This window comes from Motacilla alba, chromosome 8, assembly GCF_015832195.1.
Source record: "Motacilla alba alba isolate MOTALB_02 chromosome 8, Motacilla_alba_V1.0_pri, whole genome shotgun sequence".
Classification (NCBI taxonomy): Eukaryota; Metazoa; Chordata; class Aves; order Passeriformes; family Motacillidae; genus Motacilla; species Motacilla alba.
Window position 1 is genome coordinate 1,446,957 of NC_052023.1, and position 25,365 is coordinate 1,472,321.

The window sequence follows — 25,365 nt, forward strand, 5'->3', positions numbered from 1 at the left end:
TCCGAGATTATCCATCAGCAATTACAGCCAAACCAGTTTATATTTACCAAAGAAGACAAAATCAACCTTTTAGCTCATTTTCACAATGTAGAAAAAGGAAAAGGAAATAAAAATAAGGAAAAATAAATTTTCAGCAGGAGCTCACCTCATCTGAAGTCACTGTCATGACACTTCTGCTTTTCTTCATTATCCAAGTTTCAAGTGCAGCCCAGGATAAAAAAACTTCAGGTAAACAGAGGTGCAACCTGAAAAAAAAAAGTTGTTATATATTTTTATTTATAAACACATGGAAATTAGATATTTATATAATTAAATTTTAAAAAAATTATATACATATAGTAATCATATATTGCTTACATATTTTAAAATTAACATCTATGAATATGTATGAGTTATTTAGATATAATTATATATAATATAATTATGGACATAAATATATAAATTAATTATTATATATTTCTTATCTATTTTAAAATTCATATATAGATGAATGAGTTATTTATATATAATTATATATTATATATTATATATTATATATTATATATTATATATTATATAATAATATATATAAAATATAATAAATTCTATACAAGTTATATATTAATTTATTTAGATATAATTATATATTATATATTATATAATATATAATAATATATATAAATATAAAATAAATTCTATACAAATTATATGTGAATTATATATTTTACAAATTATATATTAATTAGATATTTTATATTCTCAATTAATTATATTAATTAACTATATGCTAATTAGTATTATTATAGAAATATATTTGTAATTTTGGTCTGTAAATGTTTACATATTTTTGAATGCTAAATTGGGTTCGATAACAAATAAGTTACTAAATTCCCAGCTGGTTTATTCCTCACTGCCCATTCGGATAAAATTCTGGAATTTTTAAGGTTGGAGAAGATTTTTAAGCTCACCAAGTGCATCCCTGAAACAGTCCCATTGTGTCCCCAAGTGCCACCCCCACATCAGCACCGCCCTCCTGCAGCTGTTTCCCACTCTAATCCCAAATTCTGCACGGCTCCAGGGACATTTTCCCGAGCACGAGGCATCTCCTCCATCCTGCTGATTTTCATGGAAAACCATCTCCCACCTGCTGGAAGGCACAAAGCCCTGCTGGGCACACCAACAACTGAGCAACTCAAGCCTGGAAGCGTTTGGAGTTGTTTTATCCAGGTTTATTTGCTCTGGTGGACTTTGGGCAGGGAGCAGGGAATGCTGCTGGGATTTATGGAATGTTTGCTCTGCATCCAACCTTTTTAATGTCTCGGTGTTTCAGCAGCTCAGCACCTGCTGCGGTGGTGCATTTTTTATTTCGTTATTGCCCCAATCATCATCATCATTCCCTAAGAATTCAACTGCAGTTCCCATTCTCTGGTGGGGTTAGGGTTACAATTAAGGTTAGGATTGGGATTAAGGCAGGACCTGCACAGTCCCCAGGGTGCATTTAGGGTTACAGTTAGGACAGGATCTGCAGAGCCTCAGGAAGAGTTTACAATTAGGGTTAGGGTTAAGATTAAGGTTAGGATTGGGATTAAGGCAGGACCTGCACAGCCCCCAGGGCAGGTTTAGGGTCAGGATTAGGGTTAGGTTTGGGGTTAGGGTTAAGGCAGGACCTGCACAGCCCCAGAGTGGGTTTAAGGTTAGGATTAGGGTTAGGTTTGGGGTTAGGGTTGAGGCAGGACCTGCACCGCCCTCAGGGCAGGTTTAGGGTCAGGATTAGGGTTAGGTTTGGGGTTAGGGTTAAGGCAGGACCTGCACAGCCCCCAGGGCAGGTTTAGGGTTAGGATTAGGGTTAGGTTTGGGGTTAGGGTTGAGGCAGGACCTGCACCGCCCCAGAGTGGGTTTAAGGTTAGGATTAGGGTTAGGTTTAAGGGCAGGACGTGCAGAACCCTCATGGTGGGTTTAGGGTTAGGACTGGGGTTAGGGTAAAGACTGAGGTTAGGGCATGGCCTGTACAGCACCCAGGTTGGGGTTACACCCCAGAGAACTGGAAGGATTGTTAAAAACCCAAAATGTGCAAAAATCCCATCTCCACAAACCTCAGCTGGCTCCTCATCCACAGCACATCCAGGAGTGAGGAAACTCCAGGAATTATGGAATGCCAGCTTGGAAGGGGCCCCCAGGATCTCCTGCTCCAGCCCTCCCTGGCTGCAGCCCTGGCTGGACAGGAGATCCAGCTCCCTCTGCAGCTCCCTCTCCATGCTGGGAACCCTCTGCTTCCCGGGGGAAATTATTCCAAATGTCCCTTTTATCCATTTAAAAAGTCCCCTCCAAGAGCCTTTGCCCTTTGAGCAGCACAAAAGTTGTGCTCGAGCAGCAGAACCCAATTCCAGATTAAGTGGAACGATTTTATCAATCTTCAACAATGAACAGAGTTTAAAAGCCCTGTTATTAAAAGGATTAAATGATAAATCCCCAGATATCCATGTTAAATATGGCCACAACATGCACAGAGAGGGATAACATGGAATGACTGCTCACCGCCAGAAAAAATACAAATTCCCTTTATATGTAGACAAAATTCATGGAAAAACCAAAAGGGAGCAGCAGGATTAAGCAGATTTGTGTTTCATAAACTCCAGTTTGGGCTTAATAAAACCCAGTTTGGGGTGTTTGTCACTGCCCTGATCTGCAGGGACGGGGATCCCAGCACAAACTGGAGCTGCTTCCTGAAAAGGTGGAATTTCACAAGGAAAGACAAAATAAAGAAAGACCCACACAGATAAATATCCAGAGCAACCTCTGAGAATCATGGAACCATCAAGGTCAGGAAAAGACCTTTAGGATCATCAATTCCAACCAGCAGCACCTCCATATTCTCCACTAAACCTCAATCCACACATTCTTTGGGGAAAAAATCCACAGCAGTGAGAGTTTAAGATTATTTCTCAAATTCTGCTGAACGCCAGGACCAGGCTGGACAGCAGGAAGTGGGATGTGGAGGGATGGATCAGGCTGACTGGAAGATCACTTCAGTGAAAACCTGACCCCTCTCACACCACAACTTTATAAATATTTACTGATTTGTCAAAGTTAATTTGAGCAGAATATGGATAATGATAAAATCCCGCTTTTGCTCCGTGGGAATTGCAGTTCTGAGGCCTGAAGAAAACCCAACACTTCCTTTAGTTATGACTAAATTCCCATTAAAATCTGACTCATTCTTTCCTGTGCCTTCCCAGAAAAATCTGACACCTGGGATGAACATTTAAGGGGAGAATAAACCAGAGGAAAACACTCCAAAGAGGCTTCCTGGGAATTCTTTCCTCATGAACATTTTCTCATTGATGCAGACTTTTATTACAGTTCCAGTACCCAAATCCTCCAAAAACCCCCTGTATCCCAGAGGATTGGTTGGGTCTGGGATCGGGGAATGCTGAACAGCAGCAAAGCTTTGCATTTGTTAATAAATTGTGAAGAATAATCAGTGCTGCAGTTGGGTCTGATCCATTTTCCTGGAATATATCCCACGTGGAATATGAATTTTCTTTTTACGCCAAGTTTCTGCCTGAAGATTTTTGTGTTCCATGACCACTTGTTTCAAAACTGGTGGGAAAACACTCCAGCAATTCCAGAGGGATCCAGCCAGGGTATGAATTAAAGGGTTCCCAAGAAGCAGCTGAAGGGAGGATAAAATCCCATGGATGCACTGCTTTTCCTACACACTGGTTACAAAAGAGCTGCCCAGCTCACCCAGTGTGAAATCCACAACTTACAGCAGCTCCTAAAACACATCCTCGCGTGCAGCTTTGGGAGGGTTTGGAACACGAGACCCACATTCCATCCTGTGCTTTCCCACACATTTGGGCTTCTCCATGGGCAGGGTTAGAGCTCCAGGGGGGTGTGAGGAGCAGATGGATCCCCTCAGCCCTAAAGGATCCCACAAACGCAGCCGAGGCTGGCTCCCCATCCCATTTTCCCACTCCCTGGATGAACAGTGGGTTTGGGAAGCAGAGCCGTTAATCCAGCTCCTCTCAGCCTCCAAATCCAGTTGCTCCCACTCTTCATGGAGGCAGGACACAAACACAGAGGGAAACCCAAACCAAATCCCAGTGAAATCCCGGTAACGGCACATCCCACAGTCCCACACCTGCTTCTTCCTCACTTCCACCACAGCACCAGAGCAGGACTTTTCCTCCCAACAAAATGCTGATCCTGAAAATGCTCAGAGATAAACCCCAGGCTCCCGAATTGTGAACCACTGCAGGAGCTTTTCTAAGGACAGGGATGGAGGAGATCATCTGATCCCACGGGGAATGACATCATTTGTGAGCTGGGATTCAAACTGGATTCTCCTTAAAATCCATCAGCACTTCACAGGGAGAGGCACCGACTCAGACAGGGTGACAGCCACCAAAAAAAAGTGACAATCTCAGGTCTGGCTCTCCCATGAGGAACAGATGGGCTCCTGCTCCACATAAAACCACGGAAAATGCTTTGGAAATTAAAATTTAAATTCTTTAAACTCATCCCATTCCCCCCCTGCCATGGGGAGGGGCACCTCCCACTGTCCCAAGGTGCTCCAGCCTGGCCTGGGACACTTCCAGGGATCCAGGGGCAGCCCCAGCTTCTCTGGGCAATGAGAAAGGAGGGAAAGGCTGGAACACTTCCAGATGGAGTCACTCCAACACCTCCCTGGGCAACTTATTCCAATGCCTCTCCACCCTTCCAGGCAAAATTTGTTCTCCGATATCCAACCTGAACCTCCTGAGGGGCCATTCCCTCTCCTCCTGTCCCTGTTCCCTGGGAGCAGACCCCAAACCCCTCCTGGCAGGAGCTGTGCAGAGCCACCAGGGCCCCCCTGAGCCTCCTTTGCTCCAGGCTGAGCCCCTTCCCAGCTCCCTCAGCTGCTCCAGCCCTCCTTGGACACATCCCTAAGAATTTCCCTGTTTTATTACTTATTTGCTGAGGAAAATGTTGTTCTTTTCTGTGACCTTTTCCCATTTCTTGTGAGCAGCTCAAGTGCTCTGCGGAGCTTCTGGCAGCTCCGAGAAATTCCCTCCTCCTCAGACAACCCAAGCTGTTCTCATCTCCAGCAAACACTGGGAAGATTTCACAGAGCTCCGCAAAACATAAGCAAGGGCATCTATTAGCACTAATGGCTGGAACTTGAGAAAAGTGATGCAGGAAAGAGGGATTTCATGGAATCATGGAATGGTTTGGGCTGGGAGGAACCTTAAAGCTCATCCAGTTCTAACTGCTGCCGTGGGACACCTTCCTCTCTCTCAGGTGGCTCCAAGTGTCCAGCCCTGGGCACTGCCAGGGATCCAGGGGCAGCCCCAGCTGCTCTGGGAATTCCAGCCCAGCCCCTCCCCACCCTCCCAGGGAGGAATTCCTTCCCACCAACCCACCTGCCCCTACCCTCAGGCAGCCATTCTCCCTTTCCTGTCCCTCCATCCGTGTCCAAAGTCCCTCTCCATCTGCAGCTCCTTCAGGCCCTGCAAGGGCTCACTGAGGTCACCCCAAAGCCTCTCCTCTCCAGGTGAACATTCCCAGCTCTCCCAGCCTTTCCTCCCAGCAGAGCTGCTCCATCCCTGGGACCCTCCTGGAGATGGAGGATAAAATCCCATGGATGCATGGGGTGAAGCCTGATTTTCCTACCCAGGGGTTAAAGAACAGCTGCCAGCTCATCCAGTGTGAAATCCAGTATTTACAGAAATCCCTAGAACACATCTTCACCTGCAGGTTTGGGATCCCCAGCCTCTGGATTCCTTCCAACAGCTCCACAACCTCCTCTGCTGGACTCCATGAGCTGGATTTGCCCTTAGAGCTGCCACAGCCCTCATCTCCTGTCACTGCCCTTCTCATCTTCAACAGCTTTGCCACCTGAGACCACCAGCACCATCCAGCTGGAGAAGGAATTCCTCCACTTTGGCCTCTCCCAAGGCTCTGGAGAAGGAATTCCTCCACTTTGGCCTCTCCCAAGGCTCTGGAGAAGGAATTCCTCCACTTTGGCCTCTCTCAAGGCTCTGGAGAAGGAATTCCTCCACTTTGGCTTCTTCCAAGCTTCTGGAGAAAGGATTTTCCCTCTTTGGCCTCTCCCAAGGCTCTGGAGAAGGAATTCCTCTGGTTTGGCTTCTCCCAAGCTTCTGGAGAAAGGATTTTCCCTCTCTGGCCTCTCCCAGGGCTGCCCTGAGCTTTGTCCTAATCCCAGGCCGAGTTTAAAACCTGAATTTGTTGGTTTAAGCCATCAGGCACCGGGATAAAGTCACAAATTTATCTCCAAGAATAAATCCAACCAATTTCCTTACTATAAAAAATGTAAATGGCAGGATGATCTTTCCAGAGGCTTGAGAAAATTCCAACCAAGTTGGGCATGGCCAAAAAATTATCTTGAAATAATTAATTATTATTAAAATTGTGCCTCAGCTCTAATTAGGAGGTTCCTTCCCAGGACAGCAGCAAGATTGCAAGGACTCCTCTTTCTCTGGAGTCAGCCCAAGCATTAAAGCTGGGAACGCCCCAGTCAGCCTGTCCCAGGAATTCCAGGAATTCCTGGATTTCCAGCAGAGGGGACAACCAGGTTGTCATTTCTCTTCATTTCTTTCAGTTCCAATAAAAAATAAATCCATATTTTGCTGTCCTCAGGCCTGACGTGCTCTGTGGAATTCCCATGAAACACAATTTTCAAATTTTCACGGGTTTTTTTGGTGTCATTTTCCCAAATTTTCGTGGATTTATTTTTCTTGAATTTTCTCTAGCCCATTTTTTAAAGGAAACTTCCAGACAAATATTCACAGCTTGAGCAGAAAAAAAAATTTCTATTTTCCTGATTATGTCAGGGATTTTTAATCTTGTCTCTAAAAGGCTCATCTCCTATTGTGCAAAAATGAAGCGAAATTAACAATCAGCTCTGACAGCTCCAAAGATTCAGCTCAAGTGCTCCTCACATCAGGACTTCCAAGGGAATTAAGGGAAAAATGAGGCAGACTATTAAAAGATGCAATTTCTCTCCTTCTTGTTCCTTGAGCAAATTATTTGCAGAGCCTCCCACTCCTCAGGGCAGTTGAGCAGCTCTCAGAGACCAGAACTATTATTATTATTATTATTATTACTACCATTATCATTATCACCATTATTATAATTTTTATCATTATCATGATTTATTTTATTTTATGATTATTTTATCTTTTTTATTTTATCATTATCACTATTATAATTTTGATCACTATCGCTCTTTATTCATATATTTATTATTATTTAACACTATTGTTATTGTTATGATGTCAATTTTAAAATACAGCAAACCCCAGAAAGTTCAGCCAGGCAGATTTCCCCCCCTGTAGATTTTTAGGCTGATTTTTTTCAAATTACACTTGATGCTCCCCATGTTTTTATGGTCATCCCTAAGCTTTGCTGGGCCTCCCAGAAAACGGGAATGCTGTGGATCCATGGGGATTATTATGGGATAAACTCTGCAGAAATAAAGCAGCCCTTGGCTCCTGTGCCTCATTTACTCCCTCCCCTCCTAAACTCTCCCACAGGTTGAGTTTTAGAATCTTTTCTCCAAAAGAAAAGGTTTTAAAATCTTAATCTCCTTCCCCGGGAGTTTTTCTGGGAAAAGCCAAATTGCCTGAAAAGAGGGAATTTTTGCCTTTTCTCTTTTGAATTTTATTTCAGAGCCAAGCAGCAAAGCCAAGCAATGACCCCAAGAACACCAAACCAGAACCGAGCCTACAAACGGAGCACCTCATCCTCCAGAAGTCTTGGAAAATAGAGAATATTCCAAACCTTGCCCCTTTTTCCTGTTGGAAAAACCACTAAGAATTGTGGGGAAAGATTAAATCCAAAATTAGAGCAGCAACTTCATTTTTAGGCCTTTAAATCCACTTTTTCAGGGTTTTCCAAGCTCGAAGCCCCTTGGGAACTCGCACAAGAACACCAGAATTCCATGAAGGAATTCTTGACTGAATCTCCAAACACCGCAACCCCAAAATTCCACATCTATAGAGCCAAAAATTGCCTTAAAATTCACTTTTTTATGCTTTTAAACCCCCTTTATATGAGCTTTCCAAGATCAGCTCCCTGAGGGAACACCACAAGAACATCACAATTTCATCGTGGAGTTCCAGGCTGAAACCTCGAAGTCCTTCAACCCAAAATTCCATCTTTGCAGAGCCAAAAATTGCCCCAAACCCCCACTTTTTTAGGCTTTTAAATCCACTTTTTAAAGGAGAACCCTGGAGGAGCAAAGGAAAGCTGAGACCTGTAAGGAAGGAGCTTGGAGTAAGTTGGAAAAATGAGCTTTCAGGTCTCTTCCAACCCAAATCATCCCAGAACATGGGAGGTGAGGATCTGGACTCTGCAGGGTGGAGCATCCTGGTTTTCTGTCCAAAATAATCCTGCTTTTCTCACATGCCAGATTCCCAAACACAGCCATGGAAGAGCAGCTAAAAGCAATCCCAGGGCCTGAGGAAAAACACCTTCCGTGGCCAGTCAGAACAAACACTTCCAATCAACTGGCCAGCTGTTCTGACCACAGGCACATGCGAGACCCAAACAAAAAGGGGAAATGAGGATTTGTGCCGCGAGAAATCCCTGCTGCTGTACTCTGTGTCCTCTCCTTCCCAGGAAAAGGATTCTGGAGCAGGGAAATTGCATTGTCCTCAGCATTCATCCAAAACTGCAAAGCCTGGCACTGGGAATTTTAAACAGGACATGACAGCACCGTGGTCAACTCCAAATCTGATTTATCCCAGGTTTTTTTCCATGTTAGCGATTTCCAGACTGAAATTTCTGTCTGGCCATCCAATAAAAAAAAGGAAATTAAGGTTAAAGAAAAAGCATTTGGCATTCTGGAACTGCTCCCGTGCTTTCCACCAGCCACTTCCATATTTTATTTCAGATATTTGAAGTGGCATCTTGGACAGCACTAATTTATAACAGGAGATGAAAGGGGAAAAAACCTGATTTAGAGGGACATTTCAGCTTTCTTACTCCAGGATTTTTCCTCGGAGCCAAAGCAGATGTTCCTGTTTCCTTAGACTGTGGTTGTTTTCTTTCCTTCTGGATCTGATATTTTGCTTCTTGGGCAAATATTTGCATTATTTTCGATGCCAGGCAGAATGATCAGCATTTTTTTTTTTTAATGAAAAAGTGATTGAGCTCATTCTGCAGTTTTCTCCCAAATGAAGAGCTCTGAAGTGAGGTGAAAGTGGCAATTCCAGCATTTTCTCCCAACTTCTCCCGGTAATTTCTTTCCCAGTTATCAAAAACTCCTGTAATTACGAGGAGTGATCCTTGCACTGCCTCTTGCTGAACATTTTGGGAAGTTTTTATCCAATTCCATCACTTCAAAGGCTGCAATTAACCCTGTTCAGTCACCCCTGCTCCCAAAATCCCAGCGCTCCCCCCAGGAAATTCTCATTTCCCAGGGATCAGCTCCGTGTCAGGGTCCTTGTGTGACACCATGAAAAAATCTGCCTCTCCTGGTCAAGCTATTCCATGCTGAGGCTGCAGAGGGAATTGAAAAAGAGGAAATTCTGAAGTATCGGGATGTAGGAGGGTGCCAGGGTGTTCCAAGAGGAATCTCAACCTGGATCCATCCAGCCTCACCAGGAAAATCCCAATTCTGGGGAATGACTGGGACTGAAAATGGAAAAAGCTGCCAGAGGACGGAATTCCCTGGGATATTGGGAAGGAATTCCTGGCTGGGAGGGTGGGGAGGGGCTGGGATGGGATTCCCAGAGCAGCTGTGGCTGCCCCTGGATCCCTGGAAGAGTCCAAGGCCAGCTTGGAGCAGTGTGGGATAGTGGGGATTTCAGGATTTAAAATTTCCCTTCCAGTCCTGAATTCTGGGATTTTGGAGGCTGAGGCCTTGAGGCATAAAAGAACCATTTCAAATTAATCCAGCAGATTTTTCCAGCCAAACTTGAGGCTGCCTGGAAAGAACAATATCCCAACAACACCCAAATATTATCCCTTTGGGCAAGCAGTGCCGCAAATATAAAAATGCAACACAAAAATTCTCCAAGTCACAGGAACAACCCAACTTCTCCACGGGTTCTCCCATTTTATTCTTAGGATGTGTTTCCCTTGGACAAAAAAATGCAGATTAAGAGGATGCACAACTCCCAGATCCTGAAATCCCCACCCAGCTCCCTGAATTCCCAAAGGAGAGGAGTTTCACAGCTCTCATTTTTTGGGATTGCTGGAAAGCTAAAGGGCATTCTTGTATTCCTGGGAAAAAAACCATTGGGATTTAATTGCTACATGGATTATTTGGGGAGAGTTTTCCCAACTTTTCCAGGATCACAAGACATGCAGAGAGACAAGAGGGATGGGCTGAGCTGGTTTTCCTGCTCAGGGTTTGGAAGATCCTTGTCCATGGCCATTCCAGAGTTTCCTGGGAAGGGTGAGCAGGGAAAGGGAAGCTCCAGCTCTCCCTCTGTGGGCTCCCAGATCCCTTCCCCCAGAGCTGAGTCACTCGGATCATAAATTCCAACCTCACTTCCCAGTTACTATAACAACTTCATGGATTTCTTCTCGTTATTAATTACACCCAGCCCTAATCTGCTGCTCCAGGATCAGGCACTCCAGGAGAGCTCCCCCTCTCCCCTCTCCCTTCTCCCTTCCAAGGGTTTTTCATTCCCAGCTCGCTCCCCCTCTCAGGTGCTCCCCTCATGAATCTGCTTCCACTGAGATAAGGAAATGCTGATACTCCTCCCTTTGAAAACTCAGAATAGAAGGAAATGGTTTTTTTCCTCAAAACAAACAAGATGCCCAAAATAAAACTGCAAAATCTGGGCTCTCAGCTGTTTTCCTGCAGCAAATGTGGAGCAGGGAACAGCTTGGAATAAAATCCACCCCAGCACAGAGGGAATGAGCCCTCTGGAAGCAAAGCTGGGAGCCAGAGCAGAGGAGCAGCTGCAATCTGATTTACTGGGGCTGAATTCACATCCTCGGGGGCTGAACGGGAAACCTCTCCTGCTGGAAAAGGCAGGAGAAGGCAACAAACTCCAGGCCAATCCCAAGGTCCCGAGGTGTTGCAGTGAGCACAATGAGCCGCTTTCATTTTCCTCTGGATCAGCTTTGGAGCTGGAGAGCTCAAGGGGCATCTCTACCCAAGAGAACAGAGATTTCCCTTTTCCTTTTTCCTTTTTCCTTTTTCCTTTTTCCTTTTTCCTTTTTCCTTTCCTCTCCTTTCCTCTCCTTTCCTTTCCTTTCCTTTCCTTTCCTTCCCAGAACTTTCCCTTTCCCTTTCCCTTTCCCTTTCCCTTTCCCTTTCCCTTTCCCTTTCCCTTTCCCTTTCCCTTTCCCTTCCCTCCCTCATGGGATGGGATGGGGAAAATAGAAACCTTTCCTCAGCCTGGAGAGCAGGGAAGGGGAGCAGGAAGGGGAGCATGGAAAGAGGGTGTTTCCTGCTCCATTCCCACAGGGATCCAACAGCTCTGACCCCACGGAATGACAGAATTCCAGACTGGTTTGGCTTGGGGAGGACCTTAAATCCCATCCCACCCCTGCCATGGCAGAGACACCTTCCACTGTCCCAGGCTGCTCCAAGCCCTGTCCAACCCGGCCTTGAACATTTCCAGGGTTCCAGGGGCAGCCAAAGATTCTCTGGAAAACCTCATCTTCACCCTCAGTAAGGAATTTTCCCCCCTCACCACATCCCTCCCACCTGAATTCCCTCGGCTTGGGAACAGCCTGTGCCTCCTCCCAAATGACTGCAGGTCTCTGATGGAAGTTTTGGCAGATCCCCAGAGAATTTATAAATGAAAATTCCGATATCACTCGATCCGTTTATTTTTAGGAATGTGTCTCCTGCTCGCTGAAAGAAAAAAGTCCCAATTCAAATCCCAGCCCAAAAGCACGGAAACCACGGGCTGCAGAGGAGAACCTGCCCCTGCTGCAGCTGGAGCGGCTCGGGAACGGAGCATCCCTGAACGGAGCATCCCTGCTCCTTCCCCACTGAATTCCCCAGGCTCAGGCGGGGAATGCAGAGCTGAACTCCTCTGCAGAGCCATCAAAACACAGCATCATTTCAAGCCCCCAGCCAGATGGAGAGCACTCCTTTCCCCTCCTCTGCAGGAGAAGAGAAGAGGATCCGAGCCCACAGAATTCCAACTGGGAAAGAAGCCCTCCCCAGATATTTTCTGCTTTAAAAACTCATGGAAATGATGGTTTGGTTCTATTTCCAGAGTGAAAACCCGCGCTGCTTTAGTCACCAAGTCACAGATAAACACAGGGGGAACATTTTTGTGCTGCCTTCAATTTTTTCCATCTCAAATGACAAATTTCCATGAATTCCATCCCTCTGATTAAAGGGCAGTTGTTACACACCTACAGATACCCTTTAAAATCCATCCGTGCAACCACAATTCCTAAAAAATTTAATGGAAGGGTGGATCTGAAATCCAAAGCAAAGCAGCTGCAGGGCTCCCAGCATCAATCCAGGCTTGCTCCCAAGGGCACGATATCAATAATAAAAACCAAAATAGCTTTGGTTTGCTGCAAAGTTGAAGAAAATCTGGTTTATCCAACCAAAAATGTAGGAATTGCTGTACTGGGAAGCAAATGGCCAGCACCAAACGGGTGTTGGATCTGTGAGACAGCACAGGATGGACCAAAAAAAGGAATAATTCAACAAGTCTGGTGAGTAAAATGGGAAAAGGAATAGCCAGGAATAGCCAGGAATATTCCAACTTGATCATACAGTGAATTATGGGAAGGGAAAAGGGAATTTCGGGGGATTGGCTGCCATTCCATGACAGGATTTCTCCTGCTTGCTCCTGTTTTATGAACAAACAACCCCAAAAATGCTGCCTCAATTTCTCCAGCAAAACCCACACCAGGAACACCTCAGGTGACGGAAAAAATCCAATATTTCATCCAGGAAAACTCACCAAAGCTCTTAAAAGTCAGCAAGAGTCTGCTCAGAGCTAAGTCATTATTTTTTAATCATAAAGCTTCTCTGGTTTTCCACGAGTCTAAATAAATCCCTTATCCTGTGCTCAGGAAATTCTTCCTGAGTTTTCCTACACAGTCTTGACTCGAGGAATTAATTACAATTATTTTACATGACAGGAGTCTCGCACTAAATATTTTTATGCTGAGAGCGGGTGAATAAAAAACAAGGAAAGATGACAAAAACGTGGTTTTCTATTTCCTTTCAGTGCCTGGGACTGGATTATTTTTGCCTTTTTCAAAACTAACTGGATTTCTGGGAATACAGCTCCAGAAGGAAATGAAGAATGAGGTGAAATAAATGTTTATTTTTATAGTTCTTCTGCCTGACTTCATTTGAACACTGCCTTGTTCTTGCTTTTCTGGGAAAAAGGCATGGAAAACTTTCCATCTTTAATGGAATTGATTCATCAGTGACCCATAAGCTGGGAAAAACTCCACAATGTTCCTGTGGCTCCCGCAGGAATGAGGAAAATGGGAAAAACACAGAACTGGACACACACAAATAACGCCTCAAACGATGGAAGAACAGGCAGAGATTCCATGGATTCCTCAGGAAAGTGCAGGGAAAAGGGCTTGGAATTGGAATTTTGGGATGAATTCTAGAAAGGAAATGCAGGACTGAGAACTGAATGCAGAGGAAAGAAAGAAGGAATATTCCCTGAGGAATATTCCCTTGTCCCAGCCTGGGAGGAACCAGTGGGAAAGGGCATCCCAACAACTCTTCTGGATGAACAATAACAGTTATGGCAGGGGAGACAGTTTTCATGGAATTCCAACTGGGAAAGAAGCCCTCTCCAGATATTTTCTACTTTAAAAAATCATGGAAATGATGATTTGATTCTATTTGTGTGGAAACCCACGCTGCTTTAGTCACCAAGTCACAGACAAACACCGGGGAACACCTCTTGCCATGAGGAGCCTCTTTCGGAATTGTCTGAGACCACAGCCTGCCATGGAATCCTTGGGATCAGCAGGATGCAGGAACCCCAGAGCTGCTGCTCCTGGAGAGGCCTCTCTCCAAGGATCACCGGGGACAGGCTCCCTGCTCTCCCTGGGATCCCAAAAGCTCCACACAGAGTTCTCCAGCAGGAAGAGCAGCACCTCTGGAAGGAGCAGGGCTGTGATTCCAAGCTCTCCAAGTGACATTGCACATTCCAAGCTCTCCAAGAACATCCCACACCCTGCCCTGCTCTTCCTGCCCTGTCCCTCATCTCTGAGATCCTGGAGAAGGGTATGACAACCTGGGACAAGCTCCCTGCTTTCCTCTGAGGGAAGCACACAGAGCTTTTCCCAGAGGGAAGAGCAGCACCTCTGGAAGGAACAGTGCTGGGAATCCAAACTCCCCAAGAACATCCCTCATCCTGCTCTGCTCTTCCTGCCCTGTCCCTCATCTCTGAGATCCTGGAGAGGCCTCTCTCCAAGGATCACCTGAGACAGGCTCTCTGCTCTCCCTGGGATCCCAGAAGATCCACACAGAGTTCTCCAGCAGGAAGAGCACCTCTGGGAGGAACAGCGCTGGGAATCCAAGCTCTCCAAAGAACATCCCACATCCTGCTCTGCTCCTGCCCAAGCTCACTTCTCCTGAGCCCACAGGACAACGGGAATGCTGTGATATTCCTTGGCAAACCAACAGGGAAAGCTGAGGGGAAAATCCCAACAGGGAATCCCCGAAGCACAGCAGGTTTTCATGGAAAAGTGGGTGTGAACTCCAGCTCATCTCCAACCCAAAGGGGTTTTGCCCACTTGGCTCCAGCCCCCACAACCCCCAGGAGCCATTCCCAGCTGGAACATGGAGAATCCTGTGCTGTTCCAGTGACACTCTGCCAACGTTAAATGGCATGTTTTTCCTTCCAGGCAGGAGTGGGTTCAGCCCCAGCACCACAGGCCCTGGAAGGTTCCTGATCAGTATTCCTGAGCACGCTGGGCATCCCGAGGATCTGCTGCTCCTCGAGCAGAATCCCATCAAACAGAGCAGCCTGGCCCTGAAGGTTTCCCTATGTCTCACACTGATTTTCTCCTCAAGAGCTCTTGTGCTGCTGGATCATTTTGTGCTTCTCATTTGAGCTGCTGCTTTCAGAAACGGAGACTCCCGAGGATTCCTCCTTTTGGATTCCTCTCTTCCCCAAGTTCCTGCTCCCACTATTTACAAGCACCCTTGCAAGTGTCCCTGCTGCAAGGAGCTCCTCTCCAGATTGATCCCTCACATTTCCCAGGAGCTCTGGCAATCCCAGATTTTCTGTGCTGTTCATTCCAGTGGGATCCTGCCCGTGCCTTCCTCGAGCAATTGCTGAATTACAAAAGCGTGAATGGGACAAAAATCAATGGCAAGAATTTATTTTTCCATCTGAGCACAGTCCTAATCCTTCCCCAAAGCTCAGGAGAGATTTATCCCTCGGTGCCCATCCTGCAGGCAGCAAATATTCAACCCAGATCCACGGGAGTGACTCAGAAGCTGAGCTTTGTTTAGCAACAACAAGGTTAGAGAAGGTTCTCCTCCATCAGGGGAAATTTCTCCCTTTTTTTCTTTACATTTCAGATTTCAGACACCAAAGCTGACTCCTGCACATCAGCGAGAAAACTCCAAGTCTCAGATTCCTTCTAAGCTCCAGGCTGTGCCTTTCTTTGCCTTAGCTCCCAGAAGAAACACAATTTTTGGGATGTGCCAGAGGAACCTGAGCTCACAGAGGAGCCCAGGCGGAAACAAAACTGAAAACCTGGTGCTTATTTACCCGAGCAAAGGGTCAGCTTCTTGTTTCCAGGTTCAGAACCACCGACATAAAAGCACAGCATCCAGAAGAATCCCAAGGAGCAAATCCTCTGGCAGCTCCACTCAGCTTCCCTGTGCCAAAAACACCCAGGGATTGTTGTCCCTACAGCAGGCAGAGATTCCCTCTGCATTTAGGAGAGCTCAGGGGAATTCTCTGGCTTATAAACCCCCCCGGCATCAGTTTATTCTCTGTTCCCTCTCTGCTGTGCTTCCCGGGCTCTCTGGAGTCTCCAGGGCCGGATTGTTTCCTTGGATTTATTTTAGCTGACCTCCCTTTCCCCTCTTCTCTCTTCCCACACCTTCTCTTGCAGCACGGCGAGCTCTGCCCGTTGTTCCACAAGATCTGCCCTGAACAGTGAAAAAATAAATCCTTTTATTGCCAACACTCCGTGTCCTACTTCCTGCAGGCCGGGAGGGCTTGGTGAGGAAGGGAGCAGCACCTGGAGAAGAGTTCTGTGTGTTTGCCCTGGTCCTGAGCTGCTCCCCAACACCTCCTGCACGGGAGGCAAAGCCCGTGCCAGCATCAGCAGCTGCTCCCACCAAATCTGCTGCCAAACCAGGTCAGACCTGGGGTATTATCCCCCAGCAAATTAATTAGAGAGCAAGCGAGGCTGAATTAACTCTTCAACAGCTCAGTGGAACATCCTCAACAGCTGTCTGCAAAGGAATATTCCAGCTATTCCTCAGAAACGCCATCCCAGTCTGCATCCACCGGAACAGAGCCCAGCTCTCCCACAGAACACAGGACACTGGGGAGGTTTTCCACCTGAGACACGGGGTCAGAAAAATCTACCAGTTATAGAGGCTTTTTTCCACAAATCAATTCCCTTCCAGGACACTCTGAAAAATGAGAGAACAGCGGTGCCCTCAACTGCTCTGACATGGAGGATCCTGGGGCTTCTGCTGCTTTTCTGTCACCAGAAATTAACCTCATTTATCCACCGAAATACCGGCATTTCCTCACTTCTCCTGAGCCCACAGGACAACGGGAATGCTGTGATATTCCTTGGCAAACCAACAGGGAAAGCTGAGGGGAAAATCCCAGCAGGGAATCCCCAAAGCACAGCAGGTTTTCATGGAAAAGTGGGTGTGAACTCCAGCTCATCTCCAACCCAAAGGGGTTTTGCCCGCTTGGCTCCAGCCCCCACAGTTTAAAGACCATAATTCAGCATTTTTCCAGTGTTCAGGCCTGAAGCTTTATGATTCTGCTCTATAAAATACCTCACTCCATGCAACATCTTTGCTCCACACTGTCCCAATTCCCAGCCTGTATTTTCAGCACCACCAGGACTGTCCTTAACTTCTCCCAGGCCTTGATTCCACTTCATTCCCACTGGTAAAAATATCCACAACCCTCTTGGCTTCCAGAGAGGAGAGAAATTCAGGAAAGAAAATGAATAGAGGAAAGGAAAAAAAAATCCCACAAACCACACACAAAAGCCCAGACGGACAAACAGAAAAGGGGGGGAAAAGATCAGAAAAAATGGGAATTTTCTGGATTTTCCTCCCCTGAGTTCTTTATAAACAAAGTGTATCCTTAAGTGGCCAAACACAAGGAAAAGCCGAGCTCAGGGTGCACAAAATGACATTTTTTAAGCACCTGAATAAGCACGGATTTAACCCAGCCTCATCCTCTAATCTATTTTCTCATCACTGCCAGCAGTGCCAGATGCTGCAGCAGAAAGTGCAGGAATTCCACTGGAGGCAGACAGGGAATAATCTGCTCTCCCAGGAAGCTCCCTCCTATCTCTCAGCCTGGTTTAAAATACAAAGGATAAACCATTTTATCTTTTCTTTATTGTTCTCATAAATTGTCTTTTTCCATTTGCAAAGTTTCTCAGACTCCTGGAGACTTCTGTGATTGGCAGGAATAATTTTGCCATGTTTTGTGCTCCAAGAACACCCTGGCAAACGGACCCTTGGTCCAATTAGACATCCAATGAAAAATTAAGCCAAAAATTAAATTCAAAGGCTTGGATTTTTCAATTTTGCTGCATAAATAAGAGAAAAGTTCTTCATTTACTTTCTCTGTACCATTCATCAAACTCTTTCTAAGATTTTAACCTGAATAATGGATAAATCCTTGACATATTCGGGATAGGAAGGGCTCACAGATGAATGGAACACTCAGAGATGTGACAGGAAGCACAGCCGGGCTTTCCCTGCATGTTTCAGCACAACAGGATGGTATCAATTTGGGGTTTTTTGTAAAAACAAGCTTGAAGCTGAGAGCTGTTTTCATAATTAAAGAAATTCAGCTGGAATTCACCTACCCCGGCTCAAGCATCCCCCTGCATCGCCTGAAACCAAAACACTGCAGCAGCAAGGAGCCCAAAGTGAAACTGACAAATTATTTTCATTCTCAAAACCGAGGGAAAAGGGGAAAAAACCCCACAGGGTGAGTAATAACATCAGGCTAAAACCCTTTTCCTTCACAGCAATATTTCATATAAATGCCCACTCACCTGTTTGCAACAGGCATCAAGTTTAAGGGAGTTTTTTCCCCTCATTCTTTGTCCTACACTTTCCCAATGTTTTTTTTTTGTTGTTGTTGTTGTTGCTTTTTTCCATCTGCCAAGGCTGTATTTATCCCACTGCCATAATTATCCAATTTTCTTTGCTGAGGGAACCATATAAAGACTGAAACTTGGAAAGACAGGCACTTAATTTAAAGGAATAAAGGTGTTCCCAAGCACTGCTTTGCCGCTATTGTTCCCAAATGTTTAAAACTTCCCCCGTTTCTCCAGGACAGCTCCACGTGGATCATTCCAAGGAAAGGATTCTTGGATAAAACAAACCATTCCAGTCAAAAGCTGCCATTTTAGGCAGGATTTTCCAGCTCTATCCGTGGCTATCCATTTCAAATATGGAAATTCCAAGGATTTGACTGGAATGACTCTTTAAAGGAGCCCTGTGTTCCCAGAGACGATTACTCAGCTAATCTGGGTTAAGCTTCCTGATGGATAAATCAGGATTTGAATGCTGAATAAGGAGAGGTTTCCATGTGACGTGGGAAGAGCTGGGAAGTAAACACAGAAGTGGTGGAGAAAAAACCTGAATATGTTTTTGGGGAAAACAGCCAAAAAGGCTCAATATTGTCCTTTACTTCAGCTTCACATTGAAGCATTGCACTAAAAATTATCTCCTGGAATCTAAAATGTCCAAAACCGAGAATAAAGTAGGATACAGCTGTACCTGGAGCACCTGAGCAGGCACAAGGAAACATTAAAATAGATGAGATGACAAGAGAAACAGAGAATTCCAATGAATAATCTGCCGGGGAAAGCACTTGTTGTGCTAACAAGCTTTTATTCCAGTTGATTTATAGATCACAGATTTGTTCAGAACCTTTTTAACCACCAGCTCCCTCTCTGGAGCTGATAATGAGGGACACTACAGACGAGCATCTCTCTCATAGTGGCCTAAAAAAGTTCCCTGTTCCACTGGATTTATGACCTGCAAATGCAATTATTCAGCTTATTCACTGCTGCTTCTTATGGACACCAGGAGCCCAGAGGAAAAAAACAAAAGGCATTGCATGGATTCTGCTGGAAAGAGTCTCACGCTAGAGAGACCTACCGGGAATTCTCTCTTCAGTGGAGGATCTCTTGGGATGTTTCCTGTAGCAACAGATGCTGAGCATCACACAAAACAACTCGGTGCCCTCACGGCTCCATCCCGGCCCCAGAATCACAGCAAACACCTCGTTCCTCAGCAGAATTGATTCATAACTCACCAGCCTCCACCTGAGGAGGGCAAAAAGCTCCTCTTCGTGGAGCCACAACAAGGCAACAACTCCCAGATCCTCTCTGAACTCGCAACTCCCACCAGGCTCCGAACTGGGAAAAGGAGGCTCAGGAAAAACAAACCGACTCGAAGCACATGGCAGGGAAATGATGCAGAGGAAATGTCTCCGGCAGAGGAGCATCGGGAGGGCTGATCCCACTCGGAATGCCGAGGATCCAGGCTGCAGCCCGCTGCCGGGGTTTGGGATGGGGCCGGGCTGGCTGGGAAGGGGAAGCCGGCAGGGCAGTCCCCATCCCACGGCGCTGGGAAGGCGCAAATCCCGGGAATGCGGCTCTAGGGAGCACGATGGCCAGCATCAAATGAGCGACTCCAACAGAAATTCGAGGCGGAAAGAACACAGGGAGAAATAGAAGGGAAATAAACATGCACACAGAATACCTAGAAGGTGCAGAGGGCGCAGAAATAAAGTAATTTAAAAAACCAATTAAAGTGTGCATCCGCTCTCCGGCAAACCGCAACCCTTGTTTGTTTGGGGTTTTTCTTCTCTTAAGGCCATGTGATTCCCCACGACAAAACTTAACTGGGGCCACGCAAACACCCCACAAGCGACTCGGTCCTTGGGCTCCATCGGGCACGGAGCGGGACCCAGCGGGACCCCTCGCGGCCGGGCCGGGCCGGGCCGGGCCGGGCAGGGTCCCCTCACAGCCCGCGGCCGCCTCAGCCCCGGCCCCGGGCGGCGGCCGCGGCCCCACGGCCGGGCAGCGCTTACCTTGGGCGGCGGCGGCGGCTCCGGGGCCTCCCCGCAGGTTCTCCTCCGCTTCTCCTCCGCTTCTCCTCACGCTCCCCGCAGGTTTCCGCCCTCAGCGCTCCATGGCCCCGGCGCTGGCGGCGGAGCGGCGGCCGCGCTTCCCCAGCGCTGCGGAGCGAGCGGGGCCGGCCCCGCGGGGAGCGCCGGCGGCTCGGCTCGGCTCGGCTCCTCGCCTGCCTTCCCTTCGCTCGCCGCTCCTCTCCTTCCCTTCCTTTCCCTCTCCTTCCCTTCCTTTGCCTTCCCTTCCTTCGCCTTTCCGCCTGCTCCTTCCCCTCTCCCTCCCCGCCTGCTCCTCTCCGCTCTGCTCCTTCCTTCCCGTTCCCTCAGCGCTCGGCTCCGCTCTCCCCTCCCGGTTCCGTCCGTCCCGCCCCGCTCCGTCCGTCCCTCCCCCGCCGCAGCCCCGGCCCCGCGTCCTCCCCGGCCGGCTTTGGGCCAAGGCGAGCTCCGGGAGCGGCTCTGCAGCAAATCCAGCCAAATTCCAGCCTGGATGGGGCTGGGAGCAACCTGGGCTAGTGCGGGGCATCGCTCGCCCAAGGCGGGGTGGGATGAGGGGAGCGCTGAGCTCCCTCCCAACCCAAACCGGTCTGGGATTCCAGGGAATCGAACACAAATTTATCGATATCATTGCATCCGTAGGGGCAGAGCAGGAGAGAGGAAGCAGCTGGTGGTGGTTCGAGAAGTGTCCCCAGGGAATGTTGCCTGGAGCAGAGGATGCTCCGCACCCGGGGGAAGCAGCAGGTACAAGCCCTGGGCACAGCTGGGCCGGGCTGGGGTGGGATTTTGGGGAGGAATTCCTCCCTGCGAGGGAGGTGAGGCCCTGGCAAACAAGAGCTGCTCACCTCGAAGGTTTAATGCCACATGTCACACCTGTGGGAGCTGCTGCCTGGTCACACCGCCCCAAACACTCAAAAGATAAAGGGTAATTCTCTCCATATGGTTGTTCACTTCTGCTTCATCCTAAACATGAGATCTTGGGGTGTTTGATGTCCTCATCAAAGGCCAAGTTTCTGGAGTAATAACAAGAAGACTTGGCTCACGTGGTAAAAGAGGAATTTTCTGGTCTTCAGGGCCAGAGCAGCATTTGAAAGGCTTAAAGAACCCACCCCAATTCCCCAAAACCTCAGAGTCCAGCAGGGAAAAATAAAATCTATTCATTATAAAACCTTTTAAATGAAGAGTTAAACTGGTTATTTGTGGATAACACACAGCCCCTTGATATTTTCCAGGGATTCATGACTGCAGCCTCTGAAAAGTGAACAGAAGGCTGCTGTGTTGGAATCCTGCTCAAGTCCCATCCCATGGCCCAATATCCCACAGGCCCACAGGCCAGACCACAGCAGATCTTGATAAACCACTCTTTATGCAATAAAAGAACAATATTGAATGAAAGTTTTGTGTCACGTAATCCTACAGAGGAGAAAAGATTGTCTGTCCAGCTCAGTAAAATTAAGAGTTAATAATTAATGGAGAGACTTCTATAACATGCAGGAGTTTCTTTTAAAATACAAAAGTAATTATCAATCAAATTTCAACATGCCAATACCTTTTACAAAATCTGGGCTGCAGTGAGGAGAACCAAGGTGAATTCTTCTCCCTCTCTGCTGCCTTGGACACAGATCAAGGAATCTGGTCCAGAATTTGGTGTGCAAAGGTGTTAAACTTGTTAAACTCCGTGAAACTCCACAGAGAAGTCACTTCTGCAATCCTCCCCTGGATTCTAGGTGCAAACCCTGTGGTTTAGGCTCAGGCAAATCTTCGGAATATTTAGGAGTTATCTCTCATCTGTAAGCACTGAACGACACAAATTAGGGCAGGATACAGAATTCCCAAATGGCTGAAAGAAACTCTGCTCTTCCAGACTACAAGGCCAGGGAAATTCAAATCCTGCTCTTGGTCATTCCCAGCCTCCAGGCAGCACATCCAAGCTTTTCAGCTCCCTGGCAACAGGAGAGAGCAGCAATCCTGATCCAGGCAGCGATCAGAGTCGTGGATGCAATTCCAGAGGCTGGGACCAGCAGCAGTGCCTCACCCTGCTGGGAAGGACGGGGCTGTTCCTGTCTGCAGCTGGCAGCAGCAGCTCCCAGGGTTGCTCCTCTCTTCCCTGCCATCCTCCTGGCAGCCTGGATGCCGGGAGGGAGTGCTGAGAGCAGGAGGATGAAATGAAGGCACTCCTCAGAGCTCCTGCTGCGATCGCATCGTGGGCTCGTGTTCCTCTCATCTGCCTCTGCCGAGCCTGCCAAGCCAGCTCCAAGAAGTCATTCCTGAGATATTCCAGCGGCCCTGAGCACTCCTGATCCACGCCAAAGTGAGTCCTGAGAGCTGCAGCACTCCCTGCCCTGGTGCAGCCACCAAGTGCCACTCACAGGCACCAATTTTTCACTGCTGAGAAGCTCTGACCTTCCCAAAGGAATTCACATCCATAAATCCAAATGAGATCCTGGCAGCCTTGGGAAAAGGTCACTTCCCAGTGACCAGCCCTGTGCACTCACTGCCTCTGTCCTTCCCACAGCCGGAGCTCTGAGACACGCAGCAGTCACACACAGCAGCTCTGAGATCAGGTTTGAGGTCACCTGAAAGGTCCTTTTCAACCCAAACCCTTCTGTCGTTCTGTGAAATCCTGGAGGGTTTTGGTTATCCGGCTTCTCTTCCTGGCCAAACCTCCCCATTCCTGGCAGAGTCCTCAGGGAAGCTGCCCAAAGGCACCTCCAGGAGCATCTCTGTGACAGCACACGGCATGGAGGAATTCTCGGGCAGTCAGGAACTGGACAGCTCCCTCAGCAGGAGCAGCCGGGCGGGAGGCACCTCCTCTCTTCCCCATTTTAGCCGGGATCCCGCTGCCTTCCATACAGCAATTCCCAGGATAGTGCAGAAGGAGGCTGAGGCTGCTCCCTGAGGGGAACATCCCTTTCTCCGTGTTCCTCCCCTGGCAAGGTCCCAAAACCAGGCAGGGGATGAACATTTGTGGGTGAACTCTCGTGTTCCAGAGTTCTGCAGTGGCAGGACACAGGGAATGGCTTCCAGAGGGCAGGGATGGATGGGAGATTGGGAATTAGGAATTGTTCCCTGGCAGGGTGGGCAGCCCTGGCCCAGGGTGCCCAGAGCAGCTGTGGGTGTCCCTGGATCCCTGGCAGTGCCCAAGGCCAGGCTGGACACTGGGGCTGGAGCAGCCTGGGGCAGTGGAAGGTGTCCCTGCCACGGCAGAGTTTGGATTTAATTGGGTTTAAGGTCTCTCCCAATCCATTCCATGTTTTTTTTTAAATGCCAACACCATAGAGATGATGCACAGGGATCACTTTGGGCAGTAGCTCAGGAGGGGTTTTGGGATTCATTGTTGACACAGAGCTCTCACCAGTCCAGGTGATGCTTTTCCTCATTTCCCTGTGACTTGTGACCATTTGTGTCCCAATGTGGTGCAAGATTCCCACATGCCCTACCCTCCAGCCGAAAAGCTGCCTGGTGAGAGGCAGAGTATTCCTGATATTCCTGACCCCTTCCCTAGAGCTGGGCAGTGGAGGGATGGTCCAGCTTTGATTCTGGAAACTAAAACTGTCTCAGGATCAAACCTGAGGGTGTGGATCCTGTGGGGATTTGTTTTCTCTGCTAGAAAAAACAAAAACTAAAGCAATGTTTGTGGGAGAGAGGCTGGGGGAAAAGTCCAACTTCCTAAAATAGGAAAACTGTTGCACTCATTTCATTTTTTCTCCTGAGGAGACTGAGAGGGAAAAAAATAAGCTGGCAGATGTCTGTGGTTGTGTTGAATGCACTCAGATCCTTGGGTGATAAATGTGGCAGGAGAGCTGGAACAGAGCAGGATAAATGGATTCTGCAAGGTCCTGTCAAAGGAAACATGTCCCATTAAAACAGGAAGGGAGCAGCAGGAAATGAGTTTGGAATGAGAGTGGCTGAGGGAAACAGAAGGGGGTCCTGGTTCCTGTGCCCTGCAGCACCCCCAAGGCAGCCTCAGAACCTCCACTGAGGCCATTTTGGGGTATTTTACACATTTTTCTGGGTTTACTCTGGATTTGGTGCCCTCCTCCCTCCAAAATCCCTCTTTTCAGGGAGGATCAGGAGATTCTTGGCACTGCCCACACCAAGCAAAGCCAGCCAGGGACTCCCACAGGATTTTTTCCCCTCTGTGCCCTGAGCTCATCAAACCCAAATGTCTTTGTCATCTTCCCTCCTCTTCCATAAAGATCTTGGTGCCAGGAAAAGGGATTCAGGTGAAAACTGAGGGAGGCTATGGGTTGTTGGGAGATGAACAGGACAGGATGGAAACAGGCAAAGGAAACAAACACCCCAGGTGCTGTAAGAGATCCATGAATTAATTAATTAGTTGGGCAGAATTAATGAATATTTGTGTTCTCTTCTCTGTCCTTCCAGCTGAAGAAGCTCATGGATATCAAATAAATGGGAATTAAATGGGATTTAACAGATACTGGGATCAGGCAATGCAATTTCCCCTCCCCATTTCACACCAGGAGCAGAAGAATTGTTGGGTTTGATATCAAGAGGGAGAGAGAAGCTGAGCAAGGAGGGAAGAGGTGCAGGGCAGGCTGCATTCCTGCCCTGCAGGAATTCCATCCCTCCTGTAGCTTTATTAGGGATTTATTTGGGAGAAGTGCATGGAGCAGCAGCTGTGCAGTGAAGGATGTGCTTCCTACCCCTCCAAAAATCCCTTTGGGAGGCATTGATGAGGTTTTTCACTCTCAGAAGTGGCTGAGGAGGCTGCTGTGGGTTCCCAAATCCTGCATGGAAATGGATAAACCAGCAATCCAGGCAGCTCCCCTCCAGCAGGGTGGCTTCCCTGAAAAAGACCAACCAGCTTTCCTAGGAAAAGGGCAGGAGCTTATGGAGCCACTGAAGGTTTTTATTACTTTGAAAATGCTGGGCAGTTTTTAAAGGCAGACACTTCCCTGGAGCAAGGCCAGGGCTGGAATGGAACCACTGGAATTTCTCATCCATGAAGGAGCAGGCAGGTACAGGAGATGGGAAGTGAGAAGGATTTGTCATAGTCCCAAAACAATGAGGGTAATTCCATGGATGATTTCTCCTGAGACAAAGCTGGAAACCTGAATATTTTGGTCCAAGAAAACAGCAAGGA

The 25,365-nt window shown here is 47.6% G+C and overlaps 1 protein-coding gene across 1 annotated transcript in view; it reads right to left on the reverse strand.

The window, feature by feature from the left end:
• PDE4B (phosphodiesterase 4B) overlaps nucleotides 1–20,524 on the reverse strand; it is a 175,715-nt gene extending 155,191 nt beyond the window's left edge. The window contains exons 1-2 of the mRNA XM_038143747.1: nucleotides 20,226–20,524; nucleotides 146–245 (exon numbers count right to left, since the gene is read on the reverse strand). Coding sequence (XP_037999675.1) covers nucleotides 146–187 — 42 coding nt within the window. The 5' untranslated portion in view covers nucleotides 188–245; nucleotides 20,226–20,524. The remainder of the gene's footprint in view (nucleotides 1–145; nucleotides 246–20,225) is intronic.
• Nucleotides 20,525–25,365: the final 4,841 nt, after the last annotated feature.